Source organism: Heptranchias perlo, chromosome 31 (genome assembly GCF_035084215.1).
Source record: "Heptranchias perlo isolate sHepPer1 chromosome 31, sHepPer1.hap1, whole genome shotgun sequence".
Classification (NCBI taxonomy): domain Eukaryota; kingdom Metazoa; phylum Chordata; class Chondrichthyes; order Hexanchiformes; family Hexanchidae; genus Heptranchias; species Heptranchias perlo.
This window is the reverse complement of record NC_090355.1, coordinates 5484470-5507378: the sequence shown is the minus strand read 5'-3', so window position 1 is coordinate 5507378 and position 22909 is coordinate 5484470. Positions and strand designations below refer to the sequence as shown.

Below are 22909 nucleotides of genomic sequence, written 5' to 3'. Positions count from 1 at the left end.
AGCAAGGCAGCAATGATATTCGAAACCTGTAACTAACCAGCAAAGTTGGATAGCAGCGGTAACTGATCACATAATAATAGGGAGTGCACCAGGCAGCAAGCTGATTGAAGCACTCAGTACTTGTTCTTTAGACTACCATACTTCAGGTTCCAAGTACGCCACAGGTATTCAACCATTATTATTCACTCACTTAACTACCTAATCCATTTAATGCAGAGTTTGGCAGTGATTTTCAAATGACAAATTAGCCAAAGGAATAACATTTCACCCAAGCGTCTTCAATACAAAACACTTTGTTTTACATTCAAATGCGCCAAGAATTATATTCAGTATTGTTTTACAAAAGATAAATTTCAGATAAAAATCTTACAGGAGAATGAATGTCACATTTTCTGGGTGAAGGTTCCGCATTAAAAAAAACTCAAAGCATTCCTTAAAGTTTCCTTAAAAGGTAGAATTTACAAGAGAAAACAAAAACTGTAAACACAAAATTTACTTAGAGTGAGGCTTGTTTTCAGCATTTTTTTCATGAATCTCCAAATGGTAGGTGGGAGATCGAAGCCCCATTTTCTATACAAATGCATATAACTCCCTTGATGCTGAGTCTGCCCAGTTTGTACTGTGGGGCGAATTCAACAATGTTCAACAATTACGCTCCTGTGAAACACCTTGGGACATTTTACTTCATTAAAGGCGCTGCATAAATGCAAGTTATTGTTGTTATAGGACTGCACATGTGTAAGATCCGGAAATGCGCAGTTGAAGCAGTCACATTTGCAAAGTCAGTGGGACATTCTGTACTGGTCAGTACTGAAGTTGCATTGCTGGTCTGTGTGGGCCTGCAGTAAGACCCAAAATAACAATCACAACAGCAACTTGCCGCTACATAGGTCTCAAAACTTGGACAAAAGATAGAAGGCACCTGGGTAGATTTAGTTTATAGTAAGGAACTGAAAAAATATAGTAAAGATTGTACTCGTCTTCAAGTACTTCCATCAGTTTGGGTCCATTCTGAGTTGTTACTGCCAGTTTTGCAGTTTAACCCGTTTGAGATCCAACACTCACTACTTGGACTAATTCAGCTCCCATGTACTAACTGGGCTCAGTCACTCCTACAAGCCCATTCTCTAATAAAAATGTCACAAGCAATCTGTCTTGAAACAAAAAAAAAAGGTTTTTTAAAACTCAAACAGGGGGAAAGTTACTCGTATTTCTTTGTAACGTTGGGTGTTTTCTCTCTCAACTATTGACAGCCTCCATTAGGGAGGGTCAGGGTCAGACAGTTATTGCACTCAGCAGAACAAGCCAGTACTTGAAGCAGCCTCTTGGGAAAATAAACCTGATGGCTGCATGGATTGAAAGAGAGAGAAAATGACCATTAACCAGATACTTGACACTACAGTTCGGGTCACAAAGCAGACATTAGAAAACATTTGATGCAATTCTTTGTTGCGGAGTTTTGTGTCTACACAAAGGATCCAAAGCTCACTGTCCAAAACAAGTATTGCACTGCAACACAATTTGGGTTTGGAACATTTGCAACAAAGGTTTACTTCACAATGTATATAATATGGAAGTTAGTGTCTAAGAAACTTGTAGTTAGCTACTAAAAGTAGCGACACAGATTAATAAGGCCATTTAAAAAAAAAGCAAACAAAACGCTGGGGTTCATTGCTAGAGGGATAGAATTGAAAAGCAGAAGTTATGTTAAACTTGTATAGAACCTTGGTTAGACCACACTTGGAGTACTGTGCACAGTTCTGGACTCCGTATTACAAAAAGGATTTAGAGGCACTGGAGAAGGTGCAAAAAAGATTTACTAGGATGATACCAGAACTGAGAGGTTATAACCATCAGGAAAGACTAAACAGGCTGGGGCTCTTTACTCTGGAAAAGAGAATACTGAGGGACGACCTGATAGAGGTCTTTAAGATTATGAAAGAGTTTGATAGGGTTGACAGAGAAGATGTTTTCACTTGTGGGGGAGACCAAAACTAGGGGCTAAAAATATAAAATGGTTACTAATAAATCCAATAGGGGATTCAGGAGAAACTTCTTTACCCAGAGAGTGGTTAGAATGTGGAACTTGCTACCACATGCAGTAGTTGAGGTGATTAGTTTAGATGCATTTAAGGGGAAGCAAGATAAAAACAAGGGGAGAAAGGAATAGAAGGATATGCTGATAGGGTTAAATGAAGAGGGGTAGGAGGAGACTCCTGTGGAGCATAAACACCAGCATGGACCAGTTCGGCCGAATGGCCTGTTTCTGTGCTGTACGTTCTATGTAATAAAGACTCATGAGTTTTAACCTGGCCAGAGGTTTCATTTCATCTCCTTCCACTGTCTCACCCCCTCCAAACCAAGAACACCTTCTGGAAGGTCTAGCATTTTGGGCTTCACCTCTACTGCCCGTATAGGATTTTAAATTTATGTTATGATATTATCATAATGATCAGATTCACTTTATAAAGGTTAACTCCTAAAGCCAGCAGATATGGAGTCAAATTGTTGCCATAGTAATTTGAATCATGGAAAGGTTACAGCACAGAAGGACGCCATTCAGCCCATCGAGTCCGTGCTGGCTCTATGCAAGAGCAATCCAGCTAGTCCCACTCCCCCGCCCTATCCCCGTAGCCGTGAATTTTTTTTCCTTTCAAGTACTTATCCAGTTCCCTTTTGAAAGCCATGATTGAATCTGCCTCCACCTCCCCGCCCTTGGCAGTGCATTCCAGATCCTAACCACTCGCTGCATAAAAAAGTTTTTCCTCATGTCACTTTTGACAAAAGAACCAATCACCTTATATCTATGTCCTCTGGTTCTTGACCCTTCTGCCAATGGGAACAGTTTCTCTCTATCTACTCTGTCTAGGCCCTTCATGATTTTGAATACCTGTGTCAAATCTCCTCTCAACATTCGCTGTTCCAAGGAGAACAACCCCAGCTTCTCCAGTCTATCCATGCAGCTGAAGTCCCTCATCCCTGGAATCATTCTAATAAATCTTTTCTGCACCCTCTCGAAGGCCTTCACATCTTTCCTAAATTGCGGAGCCCAGAACTGGACATAATACTCCAGTTGTGGTCGAACCAGTGTTTTATAAAGGTTCATCATTACTTCCTTGCTTTTGTACTCTATGCCTCCATTTATAAAGCCCAGGATCCCGTATGCCTTTTTAACCGCTTTCTCAACCACTTTCAACAATCTGTGCACATAAACCCCCAGATCTCTTTGATTTAAATGAACTTAAAGCCAGTTCCTGGGTCATTTGGCAAATCTTCCTTTCTGGCCATGAACATCTTTTGTTTACTGGACTGAGGGTCATTTCTTCGTTGTTTAAACTGCTTAGTGCACGTACATAATATTTGCCAACTGTCAGCAAATGCGATACAAGTTCACTATCAGTAACTTACTAAATCAGCATTACCAATCTACTTTGTTGTGACTGAAAATGTCTTTGATATTTTTGCTTTGCTTATTTTAACTCTGAACAACTAACAGCTGGTTCCCAGCTCAGTGCTGGGAAACCGTCTTTCTCATCTAGTTCAAACCGCTGAAGGAGGGGGGTGGGTAGAGGAGGAGGTAAGATGGACAACAGATGAAGACTTACAACATCCCCTGCACCCCTCAAAAATACTATCCGCCCTTCAACACGGATATATTCCAGGCTCCTTCCCGCTACTGTTCGGAGCCTTCTCCTACCCCTTCTTCCATATTTCTAGACTATAAAATCCCTCTCAGCCCCTTGGGCCTTTCCACAATACTCTCACATCCTAAGACCACTCGCCTGCTCCCAGATTTCAGGAAAAGAGTCCCCCTACTAACAGTCCCAGACTTGAGTCTCACACAAAGACCCTCTTCTCCAATGCTCCCAGATTATCAGAAATCACTGCCAGTGCTCCCACATCCTAACACCCCTCTCACTACTCCCATATTCCACAACCGACACCCAATGCCCCAGCTGCCCCTCACCCCTGACCAATGCTACCAGGCCCTGGGACACCTGTCCCAGTCCTTCCAGACCCCATGTTTCCCACACCCCAGGCCTCATGAGCATCCTCTCAAAAGCACCCTCTCCACACTATCACACCCCTGCACACTACTCCCAATGCTCCCACACCCAGTGACTATCCTTCCTAATGCTCCTACACCCCAAGATCACCCTCCCACCACTGCCATGCAACAGTATCACCCCCTCACAATTCCAGACACCTAACATACCTTTCCCACTACTCCCACACTTTGGAAATCTCCAGCTACTGCTCCCAAACTAAGCAATAACCCCCCACCCCATGTCCCCAACAATGCTCTGGTCCTCCCACACCTATGGCTTATCAAACCACAAAGCATCCCCCTCTCCCCTACTCCTCAGTATGAATACAAACCTCCTACTTACCTTTAGCCTGGAACAGTCTCTCTACCATCTGTGCTGAAGGAAAAAAAATTAATACATAGCGAATCAAACATGATCAACATGGCCACAAATGTGCAATTTTTACAAAACATGGACAATCATGCAATTCAAACCCCAAAATACCATTAATGATCCCATAATGCGGTCTAATAAAATCACAATTTGCCTGATTCAATCACTGTAATCAGTCACCCTGATAATATTTTGCCACAAAATACCCATATGAAAAACACTGAGTTGTCAGTTTCATTTGGTATCTCTTTGGTCCATCATGACCATGCGATGTTAAGGTCTGAAATGGTAATTAGTAAACAACTAATTATTCCATTGGTTCAAACCCCACCATCAAGTTAGTGTTGGAAGAGCTGTGTGTTTCCTTGGTTGCTCTCCATGTTGGACTGACTGTGTACAGACTTAAGCATTTCAAGCCATTGTGGTGAAATGGTTTCTTTACAACATCGTTAACAGCAAAAGATGGCTTTTATTCATTGCAGGGGGAGCTTAGCTAAACAGACATTCAATGCTTGAGGCTCCCATACCATAGTGGAGGCATTTTAATCAAGAGTGGTAACTTTGACGGCTTGGTCAGCCAATGTCCCAAACACAAAGTTAAGGGAGGGGGTCAAAGGAACCTCCTGTGTGTATGGCTCTCTTTCTGAGACACATTCGGAGCATAGTGTGAACCCTCGCTGATTGTAATCAAAATACAGAGTCAGCCAGCTTGGGATTAACCAACTTGAAAGTGGCATAAAGTTTCTGTTTTTGTTACTTTCGTGGAAGGAGCAGCGATGGGAAATTGATGGATATCACTGTGAAAGTAGTATTTTGTTCAGCTGTGCATCTTACGTAAAATAAACCAGTTTGCTGGTTTACAATCTCGCCTCAATCTTGCCGGATTTCTTTTCAGTCCACCTTCCAGAAAGACAGAGGAATGCACATGGTGGCACAAGTGAGATTACAGTAGCCAGTACATGAGACAAGGGTTCTACCTTACAATCCCCAGGTCGCATCATCATTTAACTAGATATTGGGCAGGAAAAGGTGCACTCCAGATTGTAGGGGATGCTAGGTCTGCTTACAGGAGCAGCACTGAACCAGAGAGAATATCTAGTGGAAAACCCAAAAATTTGTAACATGGAGAGCAACCAAGGAAACACACAGCTCTTCCAACACTAACTTGATGGTGGGGTTTGAACCAATGGAAGAACATCCATCCCTTAATGTACAATGCTTTTCTATTTCTCACATCCCAATTGGGCCAAATTTGAGGGCAGTTTTTTGTGCTGTTGGTTCTTGTAAAGTGGGAATTGGGCTGAGGGTTTGCCCCAGCTCTCAGTAGCAAGGACGGAGAATAGATCTTCAAGCACTTCTGTCTGGGAGGAATTCAAACAGGTCCCAGATGTGGGAAGAGTACGCTGGTCTCGAATTTTGATTGCGGCTTTTAGAAAGTTTTGATTGGGCGCAGCAATTAATTATGGACCAGATTTGAAATGGACTCAAATAGAAAAAAAAATTGAATTCAATCCCAAAAAAAAAAAGGATAATTACCCAAATCCACATCTGAAGTAGAGACCACCCAGGTCCAGGCAAAGTTTCGAGAAGCGCAATTCATCAAGCCTGCGTGAGCATATCGAGTCCGAGCTTACTGTGTCTAATGTACGCCAATGCCCTTTACAGCCTTACAGCACAAGCACACCCTGATCACCGTCCCATTCACAGATACCAGCAATGTATTTTCTGATTATCTGATTCTGAAGTGGGCCCCTTCATGCAAGTTGCAGAGAACCACATGAATAACAATGTCACTTGACAATCAGAGTGTAATTACTGGAAACCATTCGACAGGCAGACGAATTATTTATAAAACCAGATCCATTTCTTTTCACTGGTACTTAACAACTCGCCCTGCTTTTAAGCAGAACGGGTCTGTAGATTTGTGTTGGCATAATGCCACGCTACACAAGCATCTCGAGAATTCCACACAACATTACTGATCAATATAATCAGTTGTAAGCCTTTTACCAACTTCAAACAAAGCCAGAACAGTCCACACTTTACTATATTCCTCTACACAAGAGGTTTAAAATGAGCATAAATGAAACAGCACAAAAGTTAAAAGATATTTCGCACAACTTCTACCCCCAGCTCCTGTAAGCAGACCGAGCATTCCCTGCAGCTCAATCAGTAATCGTTTCCACCCTCCAACTTAATCGGCAATATATTTTTACCCCTCCCAGCGTAATCAATAATACTTCCACTCTCCTGCTCAATTAGTAACATCTCCTATAACCGCCCCCCCCACCCCAAGTCAATCGGTACCATCCCCTGAAATCTCCCAATCGATACCATCCCCTGAAATCTCCCAATCGGCACCATCCCCTGAAATCTCCCAATCGATACCATCCCCTGAAATCTCCCAATCGATACCATCCCCTGAAATCTCCCAATCGGCACCATCCCCTGAAATCTCCCAATCGGCACCATCCCCTGAAATCTCCCAATCGGCACCATCCCCTTCAACCCCCACCCCCACCCCAGTCAATCAGTAATATCTCCTACAGCCCCCAGTCAATCAGTAATATCTCCTACAGCCCCCAGTCAATCAGTAATATCTCCTACAGCCACCAGTCAATCAGTAATATCTCCTACAGCCCCCAGTCAATCAGTAATATCTCCTACAGCCCCCCCCACCAAGTCAATCAGTAATATCTCCTGCAACCCCCCCACCCCCAGTCAATCAATAATATCTCACTCTCCTCTCAGCTCTATCAGTCATGCGTTTTACCCTCATGCCCAATAGGTAATACCTTCTATCCCTTCACCTGCTCAATGTGTGATACCTTTTACCCCCGCCACACTTGCTCAATCTTTAAATAAGTTGGTTACCATTGTTGGGTTATTACACAAGATATTTTATGTGTTCATGATCACCGGTCACACCTGTAAGTGGACCTAGTATCTTCTACGATCCTAAGGGCACCTTTTTCATCCCAATATCTTGATAAACAATAACATGACCCAGGGATCATAAACAGAGAATCCTTATTTCATACACCGGCAACTGGAACATATCACATGCCACCTTGTGAATTCTCCCTGCAACAGCAGATGAGATACGCACTCTTACCAAATCGAGACACGGGCTTTGAACCAACAAATGGTTTAATGATTTTATTTACATGAGACATATTTCCCCTACACTTATCGAAATTAAAAACTATAAAGATACAACTTTCTTTCTGTCTAAATATAGCCTCTAACCATATGCTAACTTACTGCAGAACCTCAGATTAGCTGGACTCTGCTTATCAGTCCGGCATGGAACCTTAAAGCCAGAAAGTCTTGCAGCTCCTGTGTGCAAGTTGCCCTTACAGACTGACTTCTCACTCTGAGTCTGTCACCAAGACCTGACAATTAGTGAAACGAAGTCTCTGCCCAATCACAGGTGGCTCCAGCAGATGAACGACCTGTCCCTTTTTCTATTGTTTTTAGAACTAGCTGTTAATGTCACCATGCCCAGGTTGAGGGCCTATCCTTGGATGGGTGACCTGGGGGCTTCCAGGATCTACTTGACTGCACATTGAATACAACACCATTAGTAGCAAGGTATTGCAATGAGACTTCTGTGGCACAATAGGGCCATCTCTAACAATACAATACTATGTTCAGGAATGGAGATAACAGACCTTTCCTGGGAAGATTAACACTTCAAACCCTATTTTGAAGGCAAAAATGAACTTAGACCTTCAGGAAGATCTAGTAGATAAACAGAATAGTTCAAACCATGGCTTTCTGTTGAAAAGAATACTGTGGAGTTATCCCTTATAAGCTGATTCTAGTATTACAGAAAGTTGTTAAAGCATGGAAAGTTTTTCCATGGGAACATTTGAGGCAGACAGTATTGCTTTTTTTAAAAAAAAAAGTAGATGAATATTTGGGGAGGGCTTTGGGGAGAGAACATGGCAGTGGTGTTAATTTTGGATTGCTCTAACAAAGAGCGAAAAGAGACACAAAGGGCAGAATAGCCTGTTTCTGTGCTGTAAATATCTATGGTATTTCTTTGGTAACCCCCCACCAACTCAATTAGTAATACCTTCAACCACCCCAGTTCAATCCATAATACTTTCTACACCCGAGCACAGCTGTATTTTCTATCCCCCAAACAATCAGTAATATCTTCTGAACCCCTCAGCTCAATTTATAATATTTTCTATTTCTCCCAGCTCAATCAGTGGTACCTTGTGTCCACCCAGCTTAATCAATACTGCCTTTTATTCTCCCCAAATCAATCAATAGTACCTTCTACATCTCAAACTCCATCAGACTATCTTCTGCATCTCCAGTTCAATCAGTAATACCTTCGACATCTCCAGCTCGATCAATAATATCTTCAACCCCAGCCAGAGTAAAACCCCTGGACAGTGCAGCTATTTCTAGTAGAATATAGTTATCTGAGAAAGAGGGTGATTGAGGCATACATGAGATATGGGTCCTGAGGGGACAGCACGGCAATGGTGCCAAGGGCAGAGGCACAGCAGTTCAGTCTTGCTAGCTTGCACTTGCCCAGGAAAATAAAAAGACAAGGTTTTTTTTTCCAGGCACGGCCTAGAAACAAGAGGGCATACCGCACACCTCATCCCATTTGATTTTAATCTAAGTTTTCCACTGACCTAAATAACTTGGTGAAAAAAGCTTAATGTAGTTACAGCTCTGGAAATGTTCTTGGACTTAATGTAATCAATCTGCCCCATGTTGGAAGTGCTTGCAAGAAACAACTTACCATTTGAAAAGCATTCCCATTTGTCTGAACAGGAGTTAGATCACTCGAACATTATAACTTCCTGGAGGCTAATTGCATCTCAGTTTATTGAAAGAACTTGTAATCATCCTTTTCCGGCCAGAAATCACCAGAAATTGAAACTGTGTTGCACGCCTGGAAAGTATTTGTAAGACATAACTACACATATTGATGAAGTAACCGAAGTGGTTCATGTGGCTGTTAGTCACTGTTACAATCTAGGCTTTCTCCCAACTCTTAGCCCAAGTCTGCGGGGAAAAAATACAGTTTTCGTACGGAGTTTCAAGATGCGAGAACACAGCAGAGTGAAAACCCAGCAATGTAGAGGGAGTCTGAACTGAACTGGAGTGAGTGGGTGCTAATTTATATTTATTGACTAGTTAGTCTTAAATTACCAGTAACTTTTAATTGATGGTTATTTTTGCACGTTCTGACTGGTTAGTTTGTTCGGAGAAGCTAGCTATTAATTTGGTACAAAAACACTGGAAATTGGGTGCGATTGTGATTGACTATTTTCACAATGGTTTCCTGTATTTGTACCGGAGTATTGTGCTGTTTCCACAAGGTCACAAGATAATTACAGATGAGGAAGGCCATTTGGCCCATCTAGTGAGATCCTAAAGTCCCCCAGTGTCAATTCCACAATTTACTGTCAGGTGCCAACCACTCTAGCCAATATCAAGCCCCCTATGATTTTCCTCAGTTTGGCCTGGCTTCGTCTTTGATGATTTGGCAATAAAGACGAAGCAGTTTGAGGGTAACCAAACTAAGGGTTAGTAAATTAAATTCATTTCGATCCAAACTGGTTAGTGTAAGTGTTTCTTTCTCTGCCCATTACGCTCCATCTACGTCTCTGTTACGCTCTGATAATCTGTCCCTGCGAGCAATATCAAGTGCCACCTTCAATAGTGAATGATTTGAAGGAAGATTGTGTTTTTGGGCAGCTTCGGCTATAAAAGTATAAACAGAATCATAGAAAGGTTACAGCACGGAAGGAGGCCATTCGGCCCATCGAGTCCATGCTCTATGCAAGAGCAATCCAGCTAGTCCCACTCCCTCGCCCTATCCCCGTAGCCCTGCAACGTTTTTCCTTTCAAGTACTTATCCAGTTCCTTTTTGAAAGCCACGATTGAATCTGCCTCCACTACCCCCTCGGGCAGTGTATTCCAGATCCTAACACTTGCTGCGTAAAAAAGATTTTCCTCATGTCACCTTTGTTCTTTTGCCAATCACCTTAAATCTATGTCCTCAGGTTCTTGACCCTTCCCCAAATGGGAACAGTTTCTCTCTATCTATTCTGTCTAGGCCCTTCATGATTTTAAATACCTCTATCAAATCTCCTCTCAACCTTCTCTGTTCCAAGGAGAACAACCCCAGCTTTTCCAGTCTATCCATGTAACTAAAGTCCCTCATCCCTGGAATCATTCTAGGAAATCTTTTCTGCACCCTCACTAAGGCCTTCACATCTTTCCTAAAGTGCGGTGCTCAGAACTGGACACAATACTCCAGTTGTGGTCGATCCAGTGTTTCATAAAGGTTCATTATGACTTCCTTGCTTTTGTACTCTATGCCTCTATTTATAAAGCCCAGGATCCCGTATGCTTTTTTAGCTACTTTCTCAACCTGCCCTGCCACGTTTAATGATTTGTGCACATATACCCCCAGATCTCTCTGTTCCTGTACCCCTTTTAGAGTTGTGCCCTCTAGTTTATATTGCCTCTCCTCATTCTTCCTACCGAAATGTATCACTTCACCTTTTTCTGCGTTAAACTTCATCTGCCACGTGTCCGCCCATTCCACCAGCCTATCTATATCCTCTTGAAGTCTATCACTATCCTCCTCACTGTTTACTACACTTCCAATAGTATTGAGACCTTTGTGTGAGACAAGGCCAGTTTAATGATCGTATCACATCTACTGTATATAATCAGCAATCCAGCATCTGTCACAATTGAAACCAAACTTCATAAGTATTTTTATAACTCACGTCTAGTTTCATCAAGGTCAGAAGATCCTTCTTGGCGGCCTCTAAGACCACGTGGTGTTGCTTGTGATTGGTGATCACACCTGTCCGTTCCTCACCCTCAATGTAGCGGTAAACAATCGAAGGCTGCTCCATCATGGTAACACTCTTCTTCAAAGAAGACGACTATTGAAACAGATGAATTGGTGTTAGACATCGTTGTAATGCTTTTTCAATTTGCTACTATTTTTTAAAAAAATATTGCCTCCAGTACTGACAGCCCTGCTTTTCCAACCAGACGATCAGACTCAGAGTACCAGAACTGCTCGTCACCCCAATCTGCCGGGGATGAGCTTGTTCTGTTTTCAGCCAGGCCACTACGTGATGCATTTAGCAGCAGCAGAGCTTCCACTCTGGGAGCAGGTTGAAGAAGGGCAAGGTCCGTCTCGGTGCCTTTAACCCAAGCCGAATGCCTTGCCTCAAATGTTCAAGCATGTACCGTTTCCAACTCGCTCAGTGTTTAAAGGAAACTAAGAGACAGTCAGGTGTCCTGTCTGGTGGAATCGAGTTGTATACGTTTACATTGAAGTGAACAACTTGCCTTGAAGTCTGTTATAGAATCATAGAAATTTATGGCACAGAAGGAGGCCATTCGGCCTAGCGTGCCTGTTTGCAGACATGGGGTCTCACACACTGGCAGTTCCCAGTATGCTCGATTTCAAAAGACTCTAGAAAATGAAGGTATCACTCAAAAGTTTATTGAAGTGAACTGTTTTCTTACAGACTTAAAAAGGAACCATCAGGGTGCCCTGCATGTAGCAGACACTTATAAAGTCTATTTAAAACCTAGCAGCATGTTCTAAAGTAAATTAATGTTTATGAACCACAATTTTATTTTGGTGAGCCAGATGTCTGACACATGAAAAAAATCCATCAGCAAGCTTAAGAGTCTCCAAACCAAGCTACTGCGAAATCCACGCAGGTAGTTTCTTTGCCTGATAGGGACTGAACATTCCCTCTCCATAGGCGCACACACGCACCCCTTATACAATTACTTTTGAAGTGCAGTATGTGTCATTATGTAAGCAAATACGAGATGTCTACAGGATCCTTTATGATTTAGAACAGGATATAATTTTGCATTTGGTATCGGTGCCTAACTTTTTTTTATTCATTCATGAGATGTGGGCGTCGCTGGCAAGGCCAGCATTTATTGCCCATCCCATCACTGAGCATGTGTTTGCTGCAGGATTCCCTGCCCTGTTTTATTTCAGCTTAGCTCACAGTTTGCTGATCCCAGGACCGGTATACTGTACCGAACTAGATATTTACCTTGAGGATAGACATAACAGGACTGGAACAACGATCCTCTGTTGACAGACTGACCCTTGCCCTTTCATATGCCATATCCATGTCAGATTTACTATTGGGCAGTCCTCCTGCAACAATAAAAGCCAATTACCTCACAGCAAAAGAACAGATTATGAATCCAAATTATATAAAGATACACAGATTTCCAATCTGTATCAATCATCTCCAGCACCATTATACTGACTCAAAGATTGGCTTTAAAGACAAATTCAGCCAATCAGTTGATTTGGGGGCGAGGCCTATACAGAAGTAATATTTTCCTGGTGGAAGTGCTCAAATCTGGATTGTAGCCACCAGTGCATCATTTTGAGATCTCGGCTTCATGAGGGGAAAGTGTTTCTTAGTTTGTGATAATTGAGAATAAATCTTTATTCAAATGACACAATAAACATAGCTGTTTTGTCACCATGAAGGGCAAGGAGTAGAGACAATACATCTTGATCAGATATAACCAAAGCAAGCATTACTTCAGGGAGGGGAAAGGCATCTTCAAATTGCACAAACACAGTGCAACAGAAGGTTGCTGTTTACCACACTTTAAAACAAGTGTTAAGCAGTATCTCTCTGTTTTAAGTTTACAATTTGAAGATACCTTTTTTATTTTTTTATTTTTTTAAAAACAGGCTTGTTTGCAGCAATCCTCTAATTGGGCATATACATGAATGGCAGGAACTCCTCGTTTTGCCTCAGCTGTCTCAAAGTCACAATACATCAGAGCCAACAGCCACCTTATCACGAACCCCAAGCTGCACGTTTCCACAAATGAGCGAGGAAGGCAGGAATCTGCAAATTCTGACCAGTGACTGCTGGTGCACGCGTATGCGAGCGTGAGAGTTAGTGTAAGAGAGAGGGAACATGCATGCCAGACAATGGGTGAAGATATGATCAAGCACTGCTCTAATAAAGAGAAAGAATTTGCATTTATATAGCGCCTTTCACGACCTCAGGACGTCCCAAAGCGCTTTACAGCCAATGAAGTACTTTTGAAGTGCAGTCACTGTTTTAATGTAGAAAATGCAGCAGCCAATTTGTGCACAGCAAGGTCCCACAAACAGCAGTGCGATAATGACCAGATAATCTGTTTTGGTGATATTGGTTGAGGGATAAATATTGGCCATGACACTGGGGAGTACTCCCCTGCCATGGGACCTTTTACATCCACCTGAGGGGGCAGACAGGACCTCAGTTTAACCTCTCATCCGAAAGACGGCACCTCAGACAGAGCAGCACTGTACTGGAATGTCAGCCTAGATTTTCTGCTCAAGTCTCTGGAGTGGGTCTTGAACCTTCTGACTCAGAGGCGAGAGTGCTAGCACATGATCTGCCAGTCACGGTCTAGGTTCACATATAAAGAACAGCTACTCGGACAAAGCATCACAGGGATTGCTGGCGTGCCTGAAGCTGTATCTCGGCATAGGTCAGCATCTTCAGGAAGGGGAGGGAGAAAATTGCAATGGGTAATATTACACAATATAGCAGAGGATGAGCAGTGAATCACAGATGTGCAGGTTTCCCTCTGGGTTTGGAGGTTGAATATGAACGGTGACTAATCAGCCTGCTAAAGATGTCAAGTGCACTGCAATATTAGTTATTAAAATGAAGCTGTCTGACCGTTTGTCTATTCTGGCAGTCGGTGGATAGCATCAGTGTCTTCAGGGAACCAAGAAAATAACTGGAAGAAAGATGCTTTACACACATCTTATTTGAAAAGATCTAGGTAATTTAAGCTGCTGTGATGTTATGCCTTGGCTGCACCTGCCATAACTATAAGACAGTGTGTTTTGACTCTCTAAGGACTACATAAGCATTAATGCACCCGAGCTAAACATCACACAAGAGTATGGTCTGACCTGCCTGCGAGTGCAGAGTGGCTTCTGTGGTGCATACAGGAACAGAGGATTCAGCACATCACCCCACAGATAGGTCAGACCTCTTGCACCACACACATGCCTGAAGGTGTGATGCTTTCCCTTTTATCATTCAACACTTCCTAGACCAACACATCGGGATTCCCATGAATTAAAAGACATTGTTTGATATCACTCTCTGTCTCTGTATCTAACTAGGGTCACTGGGTGGCAGTCAGGAGAGGAAACCGAGCCCATGTTTACCCTCCTGAGGCCAGGTGATGTGCTCCCACCACTGGCCAACTCAGATCATCTAACTCAGTAACAGACCAGGAATGAAATTTGGGACCGTCCTGCTTCGTGCGGCTCAGTGCCACACTCGCCTACCTAGTCATCAGGCAGCTTAACTATTTTCAAACCATTTTAAAGGAGATGCAGTTGCGTGGTAGCAGTGTCCTGACAAAGGTGAAGGGTCACTGCCAGCTTTGTAACTACATACGAGAGACAGCCCCCACACTGCAGGTAAGAGGAAGCAAGGTTTTCTGCAGTGCCGCCGGTTTCTTTGCAAATCATGTTGTGTACACAGGTAACCCACCTGGGATATCCAAAGGTGCAGAAGCTGAACGAAATCTCTTGCTAGAAATGTCTGCCGCAATATTCTTGGAGTCTGAAATAACGAAAAAACATTCTATTAGAACTAGATCTTAAAATAAAATCTAACCAGGCAAAATCAGCCCATTGCACTTCCCAGAGCCAACCACCAGAACCTTTCACCAATTACCACAACACAGACATAACCAAATGAACCAATAAACATGACTCCTGGGGTGACTAGTTGGCAGTAATGCTGCCCCTGCACCTTTGGGGCCTAGTTTCAAATCCAGCCCAGACTGATAGCATCAACCTCATCCTTTATGAAATGAGCATGGGGCCTTCTCACCTATTGCCTAGTAGACAGGGCTACACAGCTCAAAATAGCCCTAATTAGCAACCTCAGGTCGGCAAAAGGAAAGCTGGTATGGGAAGTAGAAATGTTCAAACTAGTGTAGTGGAGGGTGTTAGTCTGCAGTTGGGAATAAGGTGCATTGTTGGGGTTGAGTAAAAAAAGGTTTTACTCTATACCTAGTTGTAGCATATCTGACCTGGATAGTGCTCAATATGGACATTGGGTGCCAAAAGTGGAAAGAATATTCAACTCCCCAGCACCGTCACCCTTAACGGGCACAACATTTATGCAAAATGTAAAAAGTTCCTATCATGCAGAAAACATGCAGGACAGCCAGAATGAAACCAATTCAATCAAAAGACACTCAGTGTCTGACTTCCTCAGAGCTTTTGGTGATATGGGAGGAACCAATACCACAGGTAAACACACTTGGTAACACAGTGGATCAGCCTGTCCATATGCATCACTACACGCGCTGGGATAGAGACACATCAACAACAACTTGTACTTATATAATGCCTTTAATGTAGAAAAGCATCCCAAAGCACTTCACAGAGGCGTAATCAAACAAAATGACACTGAACCAAAGGAGGGGTGATCAAAATTGGTTAAAGAAGTGGGTTTTAAGGACAGTCTTAAAGAAGGAGGGGGGGGGGGGTGGAGATGCGGAGAGGTTTAAGGGAAGGCACACCAGAGCGAACCCTCAGTGAGTTCGCATCTCACCATGCGTGGAGGTACCAACTGAAGAACATGCCACACTTCCTAACAAATTAGAAATTCCTGTCATTAAAACTTTTAGTTGTAGGCCTCAGGACCTCCCAAAAACATGGGTTCGCACTTAATATTTTTGCCCAGGGAGCTGACTGTTCGCTGAAAGTAGATCTTACAGTCCGAGCGTACACCGTCTACACAATTTCCCAGGATGCATCGGTCGCCTTTTGTCAGCCCAACTGCTCAATTGTTTCTCTTCAGCTTCCAACATGAGTTGCCTGATTGCTTTCCAAAATTATTTTAAAGAAAAGTTTCACAAGCTTTATTCAGGACCCCCATCCCAGTGCTGTCAAACTCCAGGACCTCCACAAGAGTTCTGCTACCAGTGCCCAGGACCATCTCTTCAGCTATCTAGGTCCTGAACTCTGGAATTCCCACTCCAAACCTCTCCGCCTCTCTCCTCCTTAAAACCTACCTCTTCGACCTAAGCATTTGGTCACCTATCTTAATGACTCCTTATTTGGCTCCGTGTCAATCTTTGTCTGATTATGCTCCTGTGGAGCGCCTTGGGACATTTTACTAGGTTTACAGGCGCTCTATAAATGCAAGTTGTTGCTGTAGTGCAGCTAAAACTCATCACCCCTCCTGTTACATCCCTCCAATTGGTACATCTTGCATACTAATGTTATTGTGTATCCTCAGCTTTAAAGATGGTAAGGGATGAATATTAAATGCATATATAAAGGAGTATAAAATAAAGGCCACTCATTTACAGTTTTCACAAAACAATGGATAGAATCGCAGAATTCGATCCCATAACCACCAGAATAGCATGAAATAAAACCAGATTTGACCTATTCATTAGTGGCCCTGACGTTCTGGCACAACACCCGTGTTGCTATTAACCAGAGAATCTTTTGATTTGCTGTGAGCAACACTGCAGGAGATCGGCTAGTATAATTTTTTTTTAAAACACAACCACATGCACATTTGACACAAAACAATTTTAGCCACAAACCCTAGAGTTACTGCAGCACACCCGGTATAACAGCCACACTTAAAAGAATTCACAAGTACAAAACTCAGCACTAACAAATGTATACAAAGTGTAGAATATGTTAATATATGCACACATCACCTTAATTAGACTTAACCCTTGGCAATCAACTGCTGATTATCCAAATGATAAACTCACACTAATGTGATCATCTTTCACCCAGGACATTAGAACACTGATGAATGGCACATCCTGGCCATTGACTGCTATGACACTCACTGCCCATAAAAAATGACTGACCACAGAATAGAGTTTCCTCATACAAGACTGGGTTAGAGCATGGTTTTAGGATGGTTTTTCCATCTCATAATTCAGATGGCACTTAAATCACCTGAACCAGCCTCTATCGCACTCCCAAGTATAGTTATTCTGCATATAAACCATTGCAGCCCGCAACCCAGGTATCCATTATTCTATAAATAAACCACCTGAACTCCTCGATTAGATTCCATCTTACAACTCATTCCTGGGTATTGATTATTCTATATATAAATCATCTGAACCCCTGGATTAGATTTCAGTCTGCAACTTGCCCCTATTATTCTTGAATTGAACAGTGCCTTTTCATATGTCAAAGGTAAATTGTGTGCTTCCAAGACTATTGTCCTTAATTAAAAATAAAATGAATTTGACTAGTAGACAAAAAAAATCATTAAAAATTGCTGACGTAAAACAGAGACTGTTTACCATGTCAGAACTGCTGCGCTCATAATTTGTGTTCAGTGTCAAGTAAAATACATTAATTTTTCAGTGCTGATTATAAAATCAGTCTGAATCAAGATGGCATTGCCACTTGCAATGCCTGATGGAAATGGTTTAAAAGGTACTGAACTTGCTGGCATTGTTATAAAAAGCATCAGAGACAGCATTGTCTCCATTAAGTACTTACATCAACATACCATCTCTTTACTTCAAGGCACTGTGTACCTGCTCGCTTTGTTCTTGTGGAGGATCCATTAAGCCCAAAGGAGTTTTATAACCTGACGATTAATGGATTCAGATCAAGCAGTTATCGGGGGAGGGCTGCGGTCCCATTTTGGGTTTTTGAATAGTAATTTTGGAAATATCTCCTGTTAGCTGTATACATTGGGCAGTTAAGCTATGATGCCAATGCAGTAGAGACAGTGTAGGAGTGGTTGAAAGCTATTTCTCAAATCACACTTAGGACATGGCTGGAATGTTCAACATTGACAGTAGGAAGTGAAGCATTTTCCATGCAGATCACCTGGGCTGACATCAGTGAGTGGCCAGAGCTCTAGGAGAAGGGTGGATGTCCTTAAATTCATACATCCTTAGGAGGAAGCAGTTAACACCCATAGGGCTTACTTTCTCCTCCATGAATAGCAGACACTGCTGACATGGTGATTCTGGAATCAGCAAGAACTTTTTTTAAAAAGTAAATCGGCAATGCTGTACATTTTTATAATTAGAATTTATATTCATAGAGTTCAGCTCAACATAAAATATAACTTTTCTCTTAAATGCAATGCAATGGCTGAAAATATTTTATAATAATGGTGACAAATGGGCAATTTCAATCACAAAAAAAAATCTATGTATTTTAATGTTATCACCTTATTGCAGAACACACAGCAGCATCAGGAGATTTGCAGGGACGAAGTACTGGTTGTGGGTTAGGAGGGCGTTGTGTACCTGCTTGCTTTGTTCTGTGGGCGGTCCATTGCACCCAAAGGGATTTACAACTTGACGATCAAATGGATTAGCGTGTAGCAGTTATTGGGGGGCTGCGGGTTTTGAACAGGTGCTTTTAGAAATCCTCCCTGTTAGGTGCACACATGATTCACAGCCTGTTGAACTGGACAGATTCACTGGATTGTCACCTTTTGCTTTCCTACAGCCCAGTCTTGACTTCAAAGGGTACAAGAGGTCAGCAAGGATCCCATGTTTTAAATCCTGCGTATGTCTGACAAAGTGCAAGACAAACATATTCAATTCTCTTTGTTCCCGGTTGAACTTCAAAGGAGATAGAAAGTACTAAAGAAATGGGGATACTGGATGGATTAAGGTTGGGAAAAGCAGCAGGGAAGGTAAGGAAGCCTGCGAAGCTACCCATGAGATTACAATAACGAGCGGATTCCAGGTACTGTCCAACACTGCAAAAAGAAACAAAGACTCAGAAGAAAATGCAGCTAAAATACCAGAGAGAACAACTGGGTCAAAAATGCAATTTGTAGGTCACCGAGACACTGCGATTGTAAGGGATTCTTTGTTCAAGAAAGTAGCCATTTGATCAAGCTTTTAATCATCCGCCCTAATATGTCCTTCTTCGGCTCGGTGTCAATTTTTGTCTGATAGCGCTCCTATGAAGCGTCTTGGGACGTTTTACTATATTAGTTGTTGTTGTAGTCATGTGTGTAGTAAAGACAAGTACTATAGGATGGTGAGCTGTCCATCTGGAGCTAGAGCAGAACACACTGAGATAACGTTAGGAAGAATGGAGCCCCGTGGGTTAGAGGATAGAATGGAGCCCCATGGGTTAGACAACATAGAGATAAATAATGTAGGTCCCTTAAAAGGCCACATCCAATGAGAACTGTCTCAAACCCCAAAGACAGAGGATGCAACATAGTGCTTCCTGGTTTAATTCCGGTGTTTGTGAAGAAAGTAGTTCGCCGATAAAACTGATGATGTAAACAAGAGGCTGGCAACCCTGGTGTCAAAGCCACAGTGCTTTCTTCATAAGCATGGGAGCAGGAATGCACAACCAACACTTAAACCATAACATGCAGCTGATCAGAACATTGTAATTGCCAACAGGCACCAAATATCAGAGTTCAAACCTGTGCGGTGATTAAATCCAAGTGATAAAGTTACGTAAAAAACAATCTAATGTAGGTTTTTGCATCTTTTAAGTGCTTTATCTGCATTACAGTCTCACCCACCAAGACCCCTCTCAAAAAGTACAAAGTACCAGCTGCTGGGAATACATAGCAGTCAGAATCTAGGAGAGAAAGGGATGCTTCAGGTGGCACTCGTTGGGTCTGTTCTGTTAAGAGTTCCAATCTGAAACATTAACCCATGTTTATTCTCTTCCACGTGATGACAGACCTGCTAAGTATTTTTACCATTTTGTTTTTATTTCAAATATCCAGCATTTGTTTCTTTTTCAGAAATCTATAGTTAACATCCTTCTGTTTTTGTCTGTTGATTTGCACGTTTGTATTTAAATTTAAAGTTCTGATAACACCATTCAGTATTCACCAGAAAGGTTACTGAGATTGACTTGTATAGGGGTTAAATTACCAGTGGCGATACTATTATTAACTGAAAGCTTTGAGTGCAACACAGCTCCCTCACAGCATCAGGTTTACTGACTTCTCTGGTTCCCATAATGTCTAGAGAACAAGGTCAAAAAGTCTCAACCAAGGCTGGAAATAAATTTTTATTTAAATATGGAATGGACTCTGAGCCAAATTAGGTTGTGCAGTCAATTAACCTCTTCAAAAAGAGGGCAAGCTGGATAAACTGAAAATATACATCAGCATCTGAAAAAAAAGAATAGACAGGTAAATGATTCAGGTATGGGCACCTTCTCATAATTCTGGGATTCGCTGAATGGTCTCGATCTAAAATATTAACCTGTCTTTCCCCCTTTTCAGGTGTGGGACCTGCTGTGTATTCCCAGAAGTTTCTATTGCAGATTTTCACATTTTGCAGTTTTTTTTTAAATCTGGCCTGGATCAATAACTGCCTAACAATGGGATTGAAGGTTACTGTACTGTATAAGGCAAGGTGACCGAACACTACACTGAACACAACTGCTTGTGCTGCCTGGATCATGAAATTCACAGAATCATACAGCACAGGAGGCCATTTGGTCCATCGTGCCTGTGCCAGCTTTTTGAAAGAGCTATCCAATTATTCCCACTCCCCTGCTTTTAACCCACAGCCCTGCAATTTTTTTCCCCTTCAAATATATATCCAATTCCCTTTTGAAAGTTACTATTGAATCTGCTTCCACTACCCTTTCAGGCAGCGCGTTCCACATCACAACAACTCGCTACATAAAAAAATTTCTCCTCATCTCCCCTCTGGCTTTTTTGCCAATTATCTTAAATCTGTGTCCTCTGGTTACCAACCTACCCACCAGTGGAAACAGAGTAAATAAGGAGAAAATAACAAAACCGTTCATAATTTTGAACACCTCTATTAAATCTCCCCTTAAATTATCAGCAGTGGAAACCAAAGTGAGCCTGTGCAGGGCTGAGTATCGGGGGCTGTAACATTACTGAATACTCTGGGATTGAAGGAGAAATTTTGTTCAAGTTCCTCGCAGAAGATTACGTGAGTTTGATACGGTCAGTGATGCAGGCAATTGTATGCGATTAATGGGTGCTTCCTTTACTTCAGTGAAAATATTAACGGGATAGATAGGGAAGCTGATCTAATAGGTAAAGGTACCACTCAGGATTATCTTCATCTGTGCAGACCAAAAGGTTCCAGGCTCACTTCCCTGAGTTAGCTCATGGCAGCACTACATTTAACCTCAGCATCCCTGAGCTGGAGGAGAGGGAGGGCGGCGCTGGGGAACTGGCTTCCTACTCCGGGCTGCTACCCCACTGACTCCTGGCGTGCATGTGTGGACATCTGGAGAAGACAGGGTCGAGTTCAGGTGTGATGGCCTCTGTGGTTGAATAGCTCGACAACATTCACTGTCAAGCTCAGGCATGAAGAGTGCCAACCTGAACAAGATCACCAGCGGGATCACAAGCCAGCAACAGTCGGTGCTGTGAGGAAAGGAAGAGGGAAGAGAAAAATAGGGGGAGGGGGAAGGGGATTCGTTTAAAAAAGAACATTAGCTGGGACAGAACAAAAGGACATTAATCATAATTCTTGGCAGCTGTTTGATTTATTTTAAAAAGAGTTTGGGAGCGAGACATTCTCTCTAAATATAGTTTTAAGTGGAGGGAGGTATTGATTCTGACTGTAATGCAAGTTATGGATTAAAGATCTTACAAAGAAAACAGCTCCTGCCTCAGAGCTGCAGCAAGGAAGAAAACCATCTCGCTCCGTTTGGCCTTGAAACAAAATTGATGAAAGAAGTGCGAGACGTGGACAAACGGAAAAACACCTGCAGGCACGCCTGGCTGCACTTCACCGCTGTGCAAGGCAAACATCGCCCAGTAAACCCTGATACAGCGATCAATCTCAAAACGTCGGCATGTTACACGTGCCAGTGACTCCTACTCTTTATTTCAACAGCACAGTGTGAGAGAAATATGCAACCAACCCTCGGGACTCCCACCCGCATTTGCTGCAGTTTGAAAGCAGAAACTTTGAGAAAGTTATATTTTAATAATTTCCTCACATGGGGAGTATAGAGATCTTGAGTGGGAGAAGGGAGAGGGGTTAAAGCCCATGATTGAGGTATGATGTGGAGATGCCGGTGATGGACTGGGGTTGACAATTGTAAACAATTTTACAACACCAAGTTATAGTCCAGCAATTTTATTTTAAATTCACAAGCTTTCGGAGATTTTCTCCTTCCTCAGGCAAATGTTTCAAGATCTCCTTGAAGCCTACTTCAAGATCTTCAAGGAGATCTTGAAACATTTGCCTGAGGAAGGAGAAAATCTCCGAAAGCTTGTGAATTTAAAATAAAATTGCTGGACTATAACTTGGTGTTGTAAAATTGTTTACAATCATGATTGAGGTAGTCATGCGCGAACTGGAACGAGTGGGTTTTATCAGCTAAATGGCCTTTTCTCGTTCCAAATTTAAGTTCTAACTGTATTCTGACTAGTGTTTTTTTCCAACACCCTGCCAACGCAGATCTTCAATCATCA

The 22909-nt window shown here is 42.4% G+C and overlaps 1 protein-coding gene across 2 annotated transcripts in view; it reads right to left on the bottom strand.

Annotated features, from left to right (window-relative positions):
• Positions 1-22909, bottom strand: part of pnpla7b (patatin-like phospholipase domain containing 7b) — a 293395-nt gene that overhangs the window by 187691 nt on the left and 82795 nt on the right. For both annotated transcript variants that reach the window (XM_067969546.1, XM_067969547.1), the window contains exons 13-15: positions 14984-15055; positions 12503-12609; positions 11195-11356 (exon numbers count right to left, since the gene is read on the bottom strand). In XM_067969546.1, the coding sequence (XP_067825647.1) occupies positions 11195-11356; positions 12503-12609; positions 14984-15055 (341 nt within the window). The remainder of the gene's footprint in view (positions 1-11194; positions 11357-12502; positions 12610-14983; positions 15056-22909) is intronic.